Source organism: Psammomys obesus, unplaced genomic scaffold (genome assembly GCF_907164565.1).
Source record: "Psammomys obesus unplaced genomic scaffold, mPsaObe1.curated_primary_1811, whole genome shotgun sequence".
NCBI lineage: Eukaryota > Metazoa > Chordata > Mammalia > Rodentia > Muridae > Psammomys > Psammomys obesus.
Window position 1 is genome coordinate 2,049,966 of NW_026590663.1, and position 17,927 is coordinate 2,067,892.

The 17,927-nt window shown below is 42.6% G+C and overlaps 1 protein-coding gene across 1 annotated transcript; it reads left to right on the plus strand.

Annotated features, from left to right (window-relative positions):
* Positions 1 to 4,578: 4,578 nt before the first annotated feature.
* On the plus strand, positions 4,579 to 14,910 carry Wnt16 (Wnt family member 16). The gene is made up of 4 exons (XM_055608208.1): positions 4,579 to 5,001; positions 5,200 to 5,447; positions 7,285 to 7,571; positions 14,326 to 14,910. Exons 1-4 carry the CDS (start codon positions 4,907 to 4,909, stop codon positions 14,788 to 14,790), a joined length of 1,095 nt encoding a protein of 364 aa, XP_055464183.1. The 5' UTR covers positions 4,579 to 4,906; the 3' UTR covers positions 14,791 to 14,910.
* Positions 14,911 to 17,927: the final 3,017 nt, after the last annotated feature.

Here is a 17,927-nt window from a genome sequence, read left to right on the forward strand (position 1 = left end):
GGGAACAGGGACTGTCTCTGATATGAACTTAGTTCCTGGCTCTTTGATCACCTCCCCCTGAGGGGAAAGCAGCCTTGCCAGGCCACAGGGAAGAGGATGCAGCTAGTTCTGATGAGACTGGATAAGCTAGGGTCAGATGGAAGGGGAGGAGGACCTCCCTTATCTGTGGACTTGGAGAGGGGAATAGGAGGAAATCAGGGAGGGAAGATGGGATTTGGAGGGGAGGAGGAAGGGGGCTACAGCTGGGATACAAAGTAAATAAACTGTAATTAATATAAAAAAATAAAAATTTTAAGTAAAAAGAGTTTGTCTCCCTCTCCACATTACAGAATTAAAAGCATTCAATAACATTCTGCTACAGAAACAAAGATATTTGAAATCTGTAGCTGTAGGTACAGTTAAATTTAACCCATCTTTTCTGTTATTCTAGTCCAAATAGAGAACATTAACACGTATTGGCAAGAGTAGAGATGAGCCACCTTTTAAGAGAACTAAATTAGGTCATAAATGAGTTCTTCAATTTCATCTTCCAAGATAAAGTACCTATAACGTCTTTTATTCTGACAATAAAATTTAATTTATCTGACTAGGTTCTTTGATGAATCACAATTTGACCATTTAAAGAAGATTTCCTGATCTAATTAAATCGTTTCATTGAAATTCAAAACAAGCATGATGGTGGAGATGTAAAGATGCTTTGTACTTCCTCTGTGGCCTAGCAGGGCTGCTCCTCCCTTAGGGGGTGGGGGGTGAGTTCATGTCAGAAATAGTCCCTGTTCCCCTTACTAGGGTACCCACTTGGATACTGAGCTACCATGGGCTACATCCGAGCAGGAGTTCTAGGTTATATCCACGAATGGTCCTTGGTTGAAGAAACAGTCTCATAAAAGACCCCTGGGCCCAGATATATTTGGTCCTTGTGGAGCTCCGGTCCTCTCCAGGTCATATTAACTCCCCTTTCTTTCTTATGATTTCCTGGACTCTGAAGAAGGTTTGGTTGTGAGTCTAAATATTTGCTTTGATACACTGCTAGGTAGAGTCTTTCAGAGGCCCTCTGGGGTACGCTCCTGTCTTATTACTTGTTTTCTCCTACATCCAATGTCCATCCCATTTGTCTTTCTAAGTGAGGATTGATCATCTTACCCTGGGTCCTCTTTCTTGTTTATCTTCTTTAGGTGTATAGATTTTAGTACGTTTATCCTATCTTATAGGTCTAAATAAGTGAGTATATACCATGTGTGTCTTTCTGCTTTTGGGATACCTCACACAGGATGATCTTTTCAAGGTCCTATTTGCCTGCAAATTTCATGATTTCCTTCTTTGCAGCCAGTCTTGAAGATACCTGATAAATCAGGGGAGGAGGTCCTCCCATATTAGTGGACTTGGAAAGGGGCAGGGAGGAGATGAGGGGATAGAGGGTGGGATTGGGAGGGAATGAGAGAGTGAGATACAGCTGGGATACAAAGTTAATAAACTGTAACTAATATTGAAAAAAATTTAAAAAAAGGGATGTTTGTGCCCCGCCATGTTATAGGGAGACAAGCCCCTCAGTACAGCAGCCTTCCTTCTCTTGATAGGAGGACTGATCATTTTACAAACAAGAAAACTGAGGCTCAGAGTTCAGATGTGTGTCCCAGATTGTCACCTCTGCCAACTGGCCTTCCAGGGCCTTGTTCCTTCCACTGCTCTTTCCCATGCCCCACCCAAACCCAACTCAGCAAAGGCAGGAAAATGGAAGCCTGTCCTTGCAAACTGCTGTCTGCCTCAGGGACACCCACTTCCCAGAGAGCTCCTTGGGAGACTTTCCAAGTACAGCTTTTGTTTATTCCTGAAAACAAACAAGCGCTGTGTACTTCGTGTTCAGAACCCAGGGACACAATAAAAAAAAAAAAAAAAAAGCAAATGGTGGCTTTGTATGAGGATATGCAGAAGTGTGGTAGATTCGATGGGCCGTTTAAAATAAAATTGGCCATGGACTCTGTGCTATTATCAGAGACGTCTCCAGTAAACTTCCTTATCTTCCCAAATTTATTGCCTCATATGCAAAATTAGGATAAATTATGTGCGGAGGGCAGGATTGTGTAAGTGTGGACAGAGGAGTAAAGAAAGATAGAAAGATGGTGCGGAGGCCTTTGAGATGGCTCCACCGAGTGAAAGCACTTGCTGCTAAACCTGATAACCTTAGTTTGATCCCCTTGCCCCACCCGGTGGAGTGTGAGAACTGACCCCTATACATCGCCCTTCTCTGACAGTTCAAGTTTTACCTTTGCAGGCCTGGGGGGAGGGGCAGTGATAAAAATGAAAAGAAAGAGATGAAACGACCTAGAATCCGAGGGCATACAGCAGGCTCTGAGTGTGTCGGGGTTCACAACGCCCCGCACTCACCTGTCTACTCACTAAGTGTCAAGCCTAATCCCTCAGCTGGATGACCTAATGGGAATGCGCACTTGGATGGAGAAGCACACACAGAATCACACCCCTTCCCTAAGGCCCTAGACCACATGAAAGAGACACTACGGGATTATATATTTGGACCTGGAAACGCTTGAGCTCCAGTGTCCCCGAGCTGCATACTTTGGCGTTCCTCCCAAGGCTCTAAGGATGCCTGCACAGTGCTGCATCCCAACTAGAAACGAAGGCAGTGTTCAGCACGCTCGCCCGTCTGCCCATCCCTGCGTTATCCTCTGTAAGCTCATGGCACAGTGTACTTCCCACGCTCCCTGTATCACATTGTAATTTCTGGTTTGCTTGTCGGATTTGTCAAGCAAATTATGAACCCTCCAACCATGCGAGTCAATGCTGGTCCCACATTCAAACCCAAAGCCGTCTCTATGTCAGTGTGTGAATGAAAAAGAAGAAAATCAGCTTAAGGGATTGATGTTCTCCACGCCCTCCTTCCAAACCCAAGACTGCACCCTCCCCAGTTTCTTTCACAAGGAAGAAGTGTCTCTATTTTCAGCATTTAGGCCACATAGGCTTCTGTTCAGGATGTCCCTCAGCACAGTACCCCACTCAATGAGCTGTGCTTCGAAACAGCGTCTGGAGCTCCGAGACCAGTGGTGGTGGTACAGCCAGGGATCTAGCACGGTCCCTTCTTGGAGAGGCTGAGAGGATAAAGCGAGCTTGGATAAAGACTCTGATCTTCAGAGAGACCACTAACCAGGAGCCAAAATATTTCTGGATCAGTAACTATACCCTATGATCAACTTGACTTCCTAAAAATTATGATGTGGTTTTAGGACGTGGTACACAGAGTACATCCAATAAATATTTGCTGGATAAGGGAGTGAAGGAGACAGGGTGAGAGTTTGGGTGAAGTTTGATTGACCCTAGGTGATGCTCAGGGTTAGAAGCAGCCAAAGCTGACAAAGCCTTCCTGTGTTGAGGCTGAGTTAGGGCACCTGCTGGGATGATAGTACCTTGGAGAGTTCGCTATCATTCCAGACGTCCTGCTGGGAGCAGGTGATGGAACAGTGTGTGTGTATATGTGTGTGTGTGTGTGTGTGTGTGTGTGTGTGTGTGTGTAGAGGAGGAGCAGGGTTCTTTGATTCTACGGCAAAGTACGTTCCAGGCATCTTCAAAGAGTTCTTGAGGGCAAAGGCTGGCTACCTAACCTTCCAAAACTACCAGCTGCCAGAACACTTCCTGCTTCTAAAGTATATTTGGCCAAAGCATAAACTGCCAATACCTATTACCTATAATCCGCGTTACTGATGCTCAGAATTTCTCTGGCCTTAGATTTGTCTGCCTGGCTGGTTTCTACACTTGTGGAAAGGGGTCGCTTCTGCAGACTTCCTTAGGTGTGGGCATGCAGTTGGTGTGGAGGCAGCACGTGGGCTTTAACCATCGTCGCTGTTGTTTTCAGTCGGTAACGCTGTGTATGGTATTTCTGGGAAAGTCAGTGTGGCTCGGAAGAGAAGGGAACAGCCTTCCTCCTATTTGGAATTCTCTAGTCAGCCCTCACACGTTTGCCTGCCTGCCATTTTTTCCTAAGGAGAAAGCTACAGAAATAAGACAAAAAGGGAAGCCATCACAGAACCCAGCTAAAATATGGTCTATATTTGATGCTAAAGATAAATGCATATCCAAATGACGCGAGGAGCTAGCCCTAACAGCTTCTCACTGATCCTCTCTGCTGGCCAGGGGCACCTCAGCCTGGGGAATTAAAGGTCAACTTTTCGTGGTACCAACTCTGACCTTAAAAAGTTAATTCTCTAGGGTGAAATACAGGAAAGAAGAGTGGAGGCCTCCCCGACCCTCGCACACCCATCCCAGCGAGAGCCTTCATTCTTTTTACTCAGAGGATTAATTTAGATGCGGCTGGGTAAGGATGCTAAGAAGCGCCCATCACTTCCTCGCTCTTCGGGTTGACTCAGTCTCGCAGTGACCTCCTCTAAGGACATTGTGACAAGAGGAGAAAGGTCGTGACACTCCCAGGTCTAGTCAGACAGTCGCAGAGGCTCAGCACAGGAGCGCCCCCCGCAGAGCCCACTGTTAGCCAATGAGACACTGAAGTTTCCAGATGGTGAGATACGGGATTGCTGCTAGGCCAATCAGGCGCCAGGCGCGGTCGGGGGAGGAGATGCGAGGAGAAGCCTGGGGCGATGGAGACACCGAGCCATCAGCAGAAGTTTCTCACCTTGGAACGTGAGGGACGCTCCTGCACCTCCAGCGCGTACGCACCTCTGCGCGAGAGGACCTCAGGCTACTTTCTCCACTTCATCTTCCTGGGGCCTGGAGGACTGCTGGTAGTCTCTGTCCTTGCTGCCCTTTTTAATGTTACCTTCCAAGAGAGAGAGAGCAAGGAACAATTGGGTGCTAGGAAACTGACCACAGGCCCTGCGGGCCTCTGGAGAGAGGGGACAGAAGAGGAGTGGCCGAGCCTGGGGGACTCCATGCGTGGGCCATGGACAGAGCGGCGCTCCTGGCCCTGCCCAGCCTGTGCGCGCTCTGGGCAGCCGTGCTCTCGCTGCTCCCCTGCGGAACCCAGGGCAACTGGATGTGAGTATGGGCGCTGCGGAGGCAGGTAGGGTAGGTGGTCGAAGGGATGACCCGGGCCGGGGGGGGGGGGGGGCCCTTCCAGGGGGGGCGGGGGGGGGGGGGCGGGGACCCTGGGACCGCTGGTCTCACGGGTCTACGGTAGGGGGGCGCAGGGGAGGGCAGGGGAGCGGCTTACCGCAGGGGCGCCGCGTCTTACAGGTGGTTAGGCATCGCCTCCTTCGGGGTACCGGAGAAACTGGGCTGCGCCGGCTTGCCGCTGAACAGCCGCCAGAAGGAGCTGTGCAAGAGGAAACCGTACCTGCTCCCTAGCATCCGCGAAGGAGCCCGGCTGGGCATTCAGGAGTGCAGGAGCCAGTTCCGACACGAGAGGTGGAACTGTATGGTCGCCGCTGCCACCTCGGCCCCGCTCGGCACCGGCCCCCTCTTTGGCTATGAGCTGAGTAGCGGTGAGTCAGCGGGACCCCGGGGGATGGCGGGACAGACGAGCGACAACTTTTCTGCCAGTGCCTTCGATGAGACTGAATAGCGCCTGCACCCTTCGGTGCTCGCGAGACCTTCAAATAGGACTTTTGGTGCGGTGGAGAGTGGGTCGGCAGGGGCCAGAGCCCAGCGTGCAGGTGTGGCCCTCGAGAGGGACGTCCCACATCTACCGAGGGGCGCTTAGAAGGGCTGCGGTTCTCCCTCCCTCCCGCGGCCCCTGCCAAAGTTGCAGAGAAACCACGAGGCTCCACCCCATCGACCCCTAGGACCCCGTGCCGGCCCGCTCCGTGGGTGACCAGCTGGACAAACATGAGGTCTGCAGCCGGGAATGCTGCTGCCGCATCTGCTTTGATTTAAGCAGCTCTGTGGCGCCCAGAGCCGCAGACAAGTGCCTAATTGAAGCACAGTCTTATTGACTCCTGGGAACACCAGGTTTAGTGCACAATGGTGATTTTTAAAAGGATTGTCACCTGAGCGCGACTTCTTTTGCGTCCCCCCAGCTGCCTGTTCCTTCTACCTCTCCATGACTGGGCTCGCTTTCCGCGGGACATCAAAGCGCAGTGAGAAAAAAAAAAAAAAAGTTCTTCCACGTGCGTGGTGACTTAGCGAGGATGATGGTACTCGAAGCTAGGATGCTTTCTGGGATATTAGCAGTCAGAGAGTTTTAGGCCCGAGGCATTGAGAGATGCGCTGTCGTTTTTAAAGATCGTTTCCGTTCCTGTTTCACCCTTGACCCTTCCCCACTCAGTTTCTGCACGCGCCTCACCAGAGCTCTGTGTACCCAGTTCTGAGTTTTGGCAAGCTCTGCTGAAGGATCCCTGAGCTGGGGGTTGGGGTAAGATCCTGGAGGAGAAAGAAAGAAAATTAAGAAAAGAGAAAATTGACGTGTCTTAAAGAGTTTCTGAGATGCAAAAGCGTTCGCTGCCGAAAAGGTTTATTGGACAACGGGTGTGAAGCTGTTTCTATTCCAATTTAAACATCTGCAAAGAAAAAAAACGTTGCCTGCTGAGTCCTTTCTAGTCTATTTTATGAATGTCTTAATGGAACTTTGATTTCAAAGATTTTTAACTCCAACTCTACTGAAGCAGTGCAAAATGCAACTGTTTCAAAATAGTGTACTTTCCCACAACAATTCGATTTTTTGCAAGTTTTCAATTATCTTGTTTTCATTACTTTTGTGACTATAAGACCAGCTGTACTGCATAAAATGTTAACTGCTTAATGTCAGTGATTGTTACCGATTGATTACATTCTCCCGTTCTAAAGTCTTATCTTTGCTGTGAAAGAAAATGAATATTTATCTGCCAGTTGTCTTGATTTTTGCTGATTTCAGTTTGCATTCTGACGCATAGCATCTATTCAAAGAAAAAAACCACACCAAAAATTTCCACTTGTGTTTTGTGAATGCAGCACACTTTGAAAAAGGATGAGGAATCTGTTTCCGTTTCAGTTTCCATTTACATTGTCCATGCAAAAGATTTACATTCAACAAGTACTAATGAGCTACTCCTATTTATGAAACACTAAGGTAGGTCCTAGTGAGGGGGACAGATTTTACAGACAAGCACGAGTGTAATATATGAGGAGAGTGGGTGACAAAATGGCATCGAATCCTGAAAATTATCATGCTGCTCTTTTTTAAAGTTTAGAATAGTAGATTTCCTTTCCAAATATTCACGCATTACAGCATCCATTGTGAACACCTGAAAGACTGATTGCCTCACAAGAAAACAAATAAGAGGCTTAGGACTGAATTTCAGCAGAAAATGACGGCTCTGTGATTTATCGATGTTTTCTTCCTAGGCACCAAGGAGACAGCATTCATTTATGCCATCATGGCTGCAGGCCTGGTGCACTCAGTAACGAGGTCATGCAGTGCGGGAAACATGACAGAGTGTTCCTGTGACACCACCTTGCAGAATGGTGGCTCGGCCAGTGAAGGCTGGCACTGGGGAGGATGCTCGGATGATGTCCAGTACGGCATGTGGTTCAGCAGAAAGTTTCTAGATCTCCCCATCAGCAACACCACGGGAAAGGAGAGCACAGTGCTGCTAGCCATGAATCTTCACAACAACGAGGCAGGACGGCAGGTATGTATGAGAGCCCTGATTAAGACCTTAGTGCCATTGGGTAAATAATACTTGGCTTATGCTTCTGGGCAAGTCCACGCCAAAAACTTAAAAGCCAGACACTGGCGGGATAAGCAATAAATAGGCACATATCCCTTCATGCGTGTGTATTGACTCTGTTGGCTTAGTTTAGGCAAATACCAGCTGGTAAGCATTGAATTCTGCAATAGTGTGTTACTGTTGGTACACTTCACATACTGAAAGATTACTAATTAAAAGATATACAAGGTCCTGTTTTTTCATTGGTTACTCACTAACCTGCTTCCTGGCATTTCCAGAATGGGATTTACAGTGTTTATCATTTATTGGGCTGAATCAAGTGTTATCCCCACCGTTTGAATTTTGATTATTGTTTTAAATCTACTGTTTGGTAGCCAGTGACTCTTCAACATGTCAGTTTGCTGTCAGGTTTATCTTATTTTCTCCAGTAAGATTCCTTAGGGAATATGCAACCGCTATATTTTTTGTGAAGCAAGTTTTTTTTGTGTGTGTGTGGAAAATTGTTAATTGTATAAAATAACTTAGTTTCAATTAAAACTCATAAAAGAATATGAATATAAAGCTATGACTATATTAAAAGTAAAGAAGGACATTTTAAAACATAGCTATATTAAATATACGTTGAGGAGAGCTGAATGCAAGGACCTAGCACCTAGTGAACTCCTTTATATAAATTCTGGTTTTAAAAATTGTTTTCTTAAAAAGAAATGTGTTTAGCTTACTTAGTTTTTATATATTTACATTACTGCCTATCCATACAATAAACTTTGGATTCTACAACACTGTTGAATTGTTTGGCAATTCACCGTAACTTTGCTAAAAGACTGTAACATTTTTATGCATACATATTTTCTGTGTCACAGTAAACTTTTCAAGGCAGCCATATTGGCATATATTGTATATTATTTTGAATTTCCAATTACCTGTCAAGGTCCCAAATGTGGTTACTGCAATCTGCCACATCCTCCTGAAGCCAATTCAGACAAGTTGCAGCATCTCTTAGGAATAGTTAAAGTATATGTTGCATTTGTTTTTTACATTTTTGGCAAGTGAATAATGGGCCTCATTCACAATGCTTGGAATATCCAGCCAGCTTTCTTTATTTAACGGCCTTCGTTTAAAATACAAAAAACTAGAAGACTCAGTAAAACTTTACCATAACTTCTAAAGTTTATATTTACAGTTTCCATTTCATTTGACTATACAATTTAAAAAGGCAAGATAGCAAACAAGAAAATCAATAAATAGGTTATGCAAGTTTTCCATTGTTTTATTTAGGAGCTTCAGAAAAGTTATTTTATGTTGTTCTTGTTCAGCACTGCACTTAGCTATATGCCTTTTTCTCTTACGGTTTTTCATTGTGAAAAGAAGAATAAGAAGTTGATTGAATTTAAATAAAGGAAAATGTATTATTTCTAACATATCAATATGAAAGAAGTAAAATGCAATTAACATATTTTTTAAGCTCTAGCATTATGTTCAAGAAAAACATCAAGGCATATCAATCACTACATTTAAAGGTTGATAAATCAATTACATAAGTATTTATTATTAGCAGTCTTTAAATAGTTTGATAGGTGATTTAATATATCCAAAAAAAAAAAGACAAAACTAAGAAGCTCATCTTATGATTAACTCTTAGATAATGACATTGAAACATTTGTATTAAGTAAATTAGTTTTATTAATAACATTCAGTTTTATTTCATCATATGTATTAGCAATTGCAAATTAAGTAGCAATATTTGACCCTATCATTGTTAATATTGGTCTTAAACTGTTATTTACATTTTTATTTTGTTCAGCATCAATTTCAATATTCACTGTTAGCTAGGAAAAAACTCCATTTCTGCATATCACATAGATCTTTGCTGTTTTTCTGTACTGGCGAAGAGCAATTCAGCACACACAGAGGAACACATGTTGTGCAGATTTGGTGCCCTTACTGAATCTTTTTTTTTTTTTCTCACATCATTCTAGATGGGATCCTAAAATATTACAAAACATTTACCTGGTTATTTTGAGGGTAATACATGGGTGTTTTTGTTGGTCATTTCTCAAGAGGTATTTATAATTTAAAATATTTTTGTATTTTTTCTTTCCACCGGTAGCTTAAAAAAAAAAGTCTAAACAAACAAAAAGTAGGTTTCTCCAACATGGACAAGAAACTGACTCAATTTTTAATATTGGCCATTATGACTTTGATCTGTCAGGCATGTTTGTCTGAGTAAAATTTAAGGTCTGCATTCAATTGAGTTGGTTTTTCTAGTCTCAAAATCCCAAACTCAAAATGTAGGAAAGTGTTCAGAGAAGTGTGGGTACTGGCGCTTGGTAGCACTGTGAGCAGGATAGATGATTTTCTAACCGCTGACCTTAAATACTCCGATTCCCAATTGGTTTCTGACACCATTCCTAAAGTTATGACTCCAAGAATAATGTTGCTGGGCGGTGATTGGCTGGAAGAATGATGTGATGTCTTCCAGGGGCAGAACTTCTGGGAATAATGTGACTTGGAATATTTATGGGTATTTCTTTTGGTGTGCTTAAAATATTTCCATTCTTACCATGTCTACCTCATAAACTTTTAAGTTTTCCTACCCCATAATTTGTTTTATTATGAGTAACTCAACAAAGTGGGAAGGGCAGACCCCAAATTTTCATTGACCTGTTTCAAGAATATTTATAAGTAGTCAAACAACAAAACAGTGTTTTGCTTTTAAGCAGGTTCAAATGTACTTTGGGTTGGAAAGAGAGAAAATGGGTCAGAGGCATAGGAATCCTACACACATCCATCTGATCTTAACTGGCGGAGTTCTTAAATTAAACAGATCCTCCGATGGCTGACACAATGAAGTATTGGTTACAGAATGTTCCATACCAGTTTCTGGCCATTCCTAGTAAAGTTTGGATAAAGCAGTAAGTGGAAAACAGTCTTCATTACAGCATTTCCTTTGACTCAAAACTGCGAGGCCGTTAGTCCTGAAACCATCTCTTATGTGCTGTCTGTTTTGCACTGAGTCCTAACGATACATCTTCCCTATTTCACGTCATTAGAAACTTACCAACCCGAAACTTCCATGAGGAACCCTGTAGATTAAAGGCCACCTTCCTAATTGCCCTCCCATAGGTTTCACACTACTCCACCAAAATGCGCACATCTGTTTGCAATAGTTAACAAAACATTCCTTTGTTAACATTGTTATAAACCTTAACAACTCAACTGGAGGAGAGAAAGGAATTTTCCCATAACCGCACACAATTCATTCGGTTGCTATTCTCTTCTCCAGTTACCAGAAAACATCAGAGCAACCACTGCTGCTCACACTAGCTGTTTCACATTAATTAAGAACCGCAGCAGAAAAGATACAGGATATACATTTTGGACAGTCTCTGCAATATCTTTAAATATACTTATATTTTCCACTTTCGTTTTTCTGTTTTTCTAACATTATCCTGCTGAGTTATAAGGACCGTATATCATATGTCAGCAATTTATGTGAGACAAGTGTCCTAACCACATTGCTTATTTTTCTATAAAATTGGAATCACAACCAAGTACCTGTTCATTAACTGGATATTAAGTGAAAAGAATTTCTTGCTATAAAACCAGATCAAGTACATAATTTATGAAAACGAACTCCAAGAAACACTAATGCCGGCAAAGTTAAGCCGTGTGTGTGTGTGTGTGTGTGTGTGTGTGCGTGTGTGCGTGTGTACCCAGAAACTCCTCATTTCATAAAATTCTCCAAGCAGCGACTGTATTGCTCTACCTTAATTCCAAGTTCTATCTTTGGAGTGTTATGGGGACACCGTTGTTCAAATTATATTTGAAATTCATCTTCTTGAAATTCGTTTATGTAAGTAAATTCTGGGGTGGGAAAATTACATGTCACGTCTATGATAAGAATACTATTTCTTCTGCTTATGCTAGGATCAACTTTGATCAAAAGTCATAGAACTAAAAGTTTAAAAACATAATACCGAGAAATTACGAAGTTCTAGTATTTAAAAAGAGTTGCTTTCTAGAGTATGAAAATCCCTCAGAATCCTAAAGCAAGCTTAGTAGGTGACAAAATTGAATTTGCAAGTCTATTTTTATTCTTCCAAACTATGAAGCAGTTCAGGTGGACCCATGCTGTCTGGGAGAGAGTTATGATGGAGCTGGAGGAGACCCCCGCTCGCTCAATGGCTTCCCGGACCACTCACTTGCCAGCGGCGGCTTAATGGTGGTGATTATTGTTACCTCTTCCAATAAGGTTAGCCCCCCCACCCAAGGTGGGTTAAGACTGCATGTGTGAGTGAGCCAGTCAATTAGCCATTAGGTGGGCCTTCTACTCTGTCTCTCGTGCTTTGCAAACCACCGACAGCCATGTCTGAACTGGTTAATAAAAGAAGTCGGGCTCTCCGTCATGATCTGAAGGGAAGGCAGCTTTAAATCACCAAGTCATGGCTATCAGGAACGCTGATCTGGCTTAAACATAAACTTACACTCAGGTCTGGGGCTTCTCGGACAATTTATTTTATTACCTACATTGATTGGGCTGTTTTTTTTTTCTCATATCCTTTAGCACTTAAAATATGAACAAAGGTGGCCAATTGTATTACTTTTAAACATTTATCTGCATATAGACCTCTTAAAGAAGCAAGTATTTTGTGGGTATCAAATGCCGTAAATCAGATTATTTGTAGTCCATACTTTATGCAATAAAAAATAAGGTTGGTTTTTTTTTTTTTACCACCATAGGGTGTTTTTTCTCAGTGCATTAAGAAATGGATACACTTATTAGTTTTGAAGTTTTATGAATTAAAATGATTATGTCCTATGTTCTAGAAAGAACAAGGTTTAAATACTATTGTATGGATTGTTTTAAATGCTACTGAGAAGTATTAAACATTGTACAAATCAATGTCATATGTTCTCATTTAAGGCTGCAATATAATATTTTTTTTGAAATATTCTGAATAGTTCTGTGGAAATATTCAGAAAGTGTTAGAAAATGCTGTCTTACAGACACATCGATACTAACAGAACCTTGGTCATTTTGTAGTTTTGATAAGAACTGTAAGTGGAGTTTAAATTTCTTTATTGGGAGGTTATAAGCCTACTTTTTAAGTCACTGAAATGGGTGGGTTCATTTTTCATTTTGCCCAGCATGTTGACAGAGTGTCAACCCTATACCTAGTCCTGACGATTTATTAATCTCCTCTGCCATCATCTGGGGACTGCAGGAAGCAGTTGATATGTTGATATGTAAGAAGCTAGAGACCTAAAACTTTAGAACTCTCTCACTTGTTAGTTCAGGCTCATTGAAAAATTTATCTTAATTCTCACTCTAACGTCATCAAAGATAGGAAGGAGCATTTAGACTTTAACGTGCGTCAAACAATGAGCTATTGCAACTGTGTGTAAGCTCATTTAGCACCCCAGGCTGTATAAACTAAATTTTAAAATTATATAAACATGGTCCTCTCTTCCTTTAGCTTCAGACAAGGTCCTATGCTGCCTAGCCTGGCCTGGACCTCACTAAGTTCCCCAGGCTCTAGCCTCACCTTCACAGCCTCCCTATGTCACCCACCCAAGAGTTGTGACACTGGGCATATTATTCTCTTTTTATTCTTCATGTTAAGGGTATTCTGTTTATCCATCAGGGATAGGAGCTGTGTTTTCTACTAATTTTCCAGAAAAGCACAAGAATAAGTCAGCTGCTGCCACACTCTGGCTCCTTCTTCCTTTGAAAATCTAACCTGTGGCAAGGTTACTTGTGTGGTCCTTGGCCAGAGCATAGCATGTTCTCATGTCCCTTCCCCCCTGTCCCCCCTCCTGTAACTGACTCTATAGTGACCAAACCTAGGAAGGCTCACTGGCATCAACAGGTGTCGCTGTGGTGTGCCACTATATCATCGTAAGCAGCTTACCCCAGCCAATCAGATTTCAAGTTTGAGAACTGGTCACTTGGAAAGTTTTATTGATGGTTCCCCTTGTATACACTGTCAAAGTTGAAGGCAACTACCCTGTTATTGATTTGCCTGGTGATTGCCTGGGACTCCAGTTTAAAATGTAGCTTTTCATTCTGTCCATCATGCTTAGGACCAGGGTTGTCTGCATTTCTTACAAAGGATGCTGGAGCTGGTGGTCCGTGAAGCATACTCTGAAGGGCAAAAGTGTCAGATCCATGCAGGCAAGCAGGAGCATCCTTTCTCACCCGCAAATGAGGGAGGTATTAGAATGAGAGTTCTTTGAGGTTGCTGCAGACCATCTTTGGTGAGCAGTGAAAGTAGGTGTCCTGACACTCACTTATCTTACAACCTTTCCGTAGCTATTTATTGTTCAAGGGTTTATGCGCAAGCCACGGCGCACACGCGGAAGTCAGAAGACACCTTGCAGGGACTGGTTCTCTCCTCCCACCACGCGGCTTCCCAGGAATCCCACTCAGACCTTCAGGCTAGGCGGCACTCAGGGAGAACCTCCCTGTCCCACCCCATCCCCTCCTGTTTTAAATGTAGTGTGGGAAGGTTTTCTGTATAGACTCAAAACGTTTAGACAGAAATAAATGACAAAATATTTGAACTCTAAACAGCCTTAAGGATGGTTTATGTTCAAGCCATCATTTTTATAGAGGGAAGCGTAGGGACCTGGCGTGGCTAGTTTAACTGTTTCTGCTGTCGAGTTTAACTCCGCGCCAATGACATCTGAACACAATCGTTGTTGGTTTTAGGCTGTCGCCAAGCTAATGTCTGTGGACTGCCGCTGCCATGGCGTTTCCGGCTCCTGTGCCGTGAAGACCTGCTGGAAAACTATGTCTGCTTTTGAAAAGATCGGGCATTTTTTAAAAGATAAATATGAAAACAGCGTCCAGGTTTCAGACAAAACCAGGAGGAAAATGCGCAGGAGAGAAAAGGATCAGAGGCAGACCCCCATCCTCAAGGACGACCTGCTGTACGTTCACAAGTCTCCCAACTACTGTGTGGAGAACAAGAAACTGGGTATCCCTGGGACCCAGGGCAGAGAGTGCAACCGCACGTCCGGAGGCGCCGACGGCTGCAACCTCCTCTGCTGTGGCCGAGGCTACAACACGCACGTCGTCAGGCACGTGGAGAGGTGTGAGTGTAAGTTCATCTGGTGCTGCTACGTCCGCTGCAGGAGGTGTGAAAGCATGGCCGATGTCCACACTTGTAAGTGAGCTCTCCATCCAGCCCGGCGCGGGACGCCTCGGCAGCAACCAGAGGCGCCGGGATCTTGAGGGCGTCCCCTACCGTGCGCGGCTGGGGAAGTCGCTGCCTGTGCTAGTTCCAGACCCCTGCGCCAGCCAGACCCGTCCCCAAGTCCATCATGAGGATTGCTTAGGATTCTAAAGTTGGAAAGGTTGGCAGTCGCCTTTGGATGGTTTGGGGAATATACACGTATTGACAGATAGCGAGCATCAGTCTGTTTCCGAAGTGATACCGAGGTGGGGCGGATTGTCCCAGAGAACTGGTCCAGGCTCAGAATAAGACCTTAGACTGGAGACACAGTTACGGAAGGCTGCACATCGATCATTTCTTAAAGACATCTCTTATAGGAGCAAGGAGCAGTACAGTTGAATTGCATTTTTCCTTAGTATTTTAATAGAATCAATTTTATTATTTGTGTGTAGACAAAAGATGCTGAAAAGTAACCAAGGGGCAGGTGCTTACTTTCCGCTTTCATACACTCCAAAAGAAGGGCGGTTGAAAGTATTCTCGTTAACAGATATAATATCTCTTTTAAAGTCTCTTTAAAGATAAGTAATAAAAGAATCAAAATGTAAAAAGTAATACCTGATTGGGATTTTTATGTGTCTAGATTTGCCGAGGAAGTGTAAAAACTCTGTAAAATTTATACCACTTTTAACCTTTGGATTTATTCTTTTATTGCAGAACAGTTTCTACCATTAAAAACTTATCTGTGATATGCTGGGAGGTGGGATCCTTAAAAAAAAAAAACAACTGAAAAAAAAAAGCACCCTTAATAATGTAAAGACAGTATTTGTATAGTATTTTACTTTAAAAGTTTTATATGTTGTAAATATAGTATTTAATTTATGTAACATATATTAAGACTTAAAGACATTTATTGTTAAAGTCTGAGAGTACTAGAATAATAAGGTTATGTCGAGAAATAACAATAGCTTTTATTTCTTTTTCATACTACCAATTCTTTTCTAAAACATTGAAAAAGAAGGTAATTGAGGCAATTACCTGAATATATGTTTCTTGCCAAAAATAACAGTTTTCATTAAAAAAACAAAACAAAAAACTGTTTTTAGTTTTTTGAGACAGGGTTCCTCTCTGTAGACCTGACTGTCTTGAAAGTGACAGTTTTCTGTGCTATAGATTAAAGTGCGTTACAAAATACTGAAGATCATGTTATTTCAGTAGCCTGAGTAATCGAATTCTTTTGTCTTCAGCCTTAGCTCTGCTGTATTATAACACATTTCATCATAAAAGTCTTAGCTGGGAAAAGAAATCTAAGCCAGAATAATGCTGAATTTGATACCCTGGGTATTTATCATACTTTATGCAATGTTACCCTTCCATTTGAATGTTAAGTGCTGATTTTCTTTTTTCTTTCTTTTCTTTTATTTCCTTTTTTTTGGGGGGGGGGGGGGGGTGTGGTGGGGAGGGTTAGCTAAGAACCCAGGGCCTTGCGTTTGCTAGGCATGTGCTCTACCACTGAGCTAAATCTCCAACCCCTCTTTCTTGTTTTACCCTAAACATCTATGTTCATATTTCACAAAACACCTAGTGAAATGTCTAAGGGCTGTATTTAAGGCTGTATTTGAACATAAATGCTTATGCTTTAATACTTTGTTAAATATTTTAGAATTATCTGGAAAATTGTTTTTCTAATTTCAGGATGAAAACAAAAACATTCTTTTTCTTATAATAAGATAAATATTTATCAAATATTTTAATCTATTTCCTATTGACTTTTTAAAACAACATTGAGCAGTAATTTGAAAAGCAAACCTATGGAAGATTTCTCAATTTTGATGTTAAAGATCAAGACTGAACATTTAATTGTGATTCTTAAGGTCTAATAACAGTTACTGTTTGCTAAATGAGAAATACAGACATTGCAAATGAACAAATACACTGTTAATTTGAAAGAATTGCTTCTCATTTCTTGTTATTCCCTGACTAGAGTGATGTGGGTCTGGGGTACTCTCATGTTCTCTTTGCAAAGTAAGTCTACTTTATCTGTCTTGACAGTAATCATCCTTTTAAAATTATAGCAAAGACTGACTCTACTAATTAGAAAATTTCATAACCCCTATCAACTGACTGAAAATCAGTCAGCCTCTGACTCATGATAGCTGGACTCCTCAGCCATTGCTTGAAAACCCCAATGCCTGTTTGGCTGTTTTTGTTGTTGTTGTTTGTTTGTTTTTTAGGAAGCCAAGGAAGAATTTTTCACCCCCAAGCTGTCTGTGCAGTCTTTCCCTTCTTATCTTTGGCAAAACCCCTGCAGTGACCTTTGAATTTTTCACCATCTATCTTTACGTTGCAAATAACACCAAACCCAGACTAGACTGACATTTAAAAAAAAACATATTGGCTCAGAAACTGAAAACATCAAAATTTTAACTGGATCGGAGGAAGCATCAGAAAATGCCCACCATAGTCCCTAGGCTCAGCGCTCAGCATCACTCCCATCTGCTTCTGGCATTGTCTTGAATGCCAGGCTCCATAGCTGTGCGCCTCTAATTCTTGTACCCCTGGCAGCTCCATCTCTGCTTCTCTTGGTCACATGGCCCCCATGTTTGCAGACCTCACCTTCTAAGGAAAAAAAAAAAAAAAAAGAGAGAGAGAGAGAGAGGCCATATTTTAGTTGTATATTTTGAAGACTGGAAAAAGTTTTCTTCCCAGAAGGTCTGGCAAAGATCATCTGGGTTAGTGTTAGCAGCGTCTGGTTAAATGAGCTCATATTTGACAGTTGGGAGTTGGGATTGGTCAACAGCTATTCTTATCTGTCTAATAGCAATCTGGGCCCTTGCTGGGCACCAGCAGCAGGTTTTAACTCCTACTAATTGAAGCAGTTTGAGGTTGGGGAGGGGGAGTTATGTGTAGAGAAAAAACAGGGCATTAATTTACCAGGAAAGGCTACTTGAATGCCCACCGCCAACAGAGCATTACAGGACCGGGTCCTAGTGATGTGTTTGCATCACACAGAACTCACAGCCAGACACACGAAGCCTGGTGCTTGTAGATCATTTATATGGGAGCAGTGGCACCGATGTTTTTCAACTTAAGAATTTAAGTTTTCTGTTTTGTTTTGTTTTTTAATTTGGAACTAATA

Excerpts from the sequence above, each read along its gene's own strand:
- Wnt16 (XM_055608208.1), top strand. The coding sequence starts at position 4,907 with ATGGACAGAGCGGCGCTCCTGGCCCTGCCCAGCCTGTGCGCGCTCTGG. Across the intron at positions 5,448-7,284 it reads TGGCTATGAGCTGAGTAGCG|GCACCAAGGAGACAGCATTC; the intron begins GTGAGTCAGCGG and ends TTTTCTTCCTAG. Across the intron at positions 7,572-14,325 it reads ACAACGAGGCAGGACGGCAG|GCTGTCGCCAAGCTAATGTC; the intron begins GTATGTATGAGA and ends TGTTGGTTTTAG.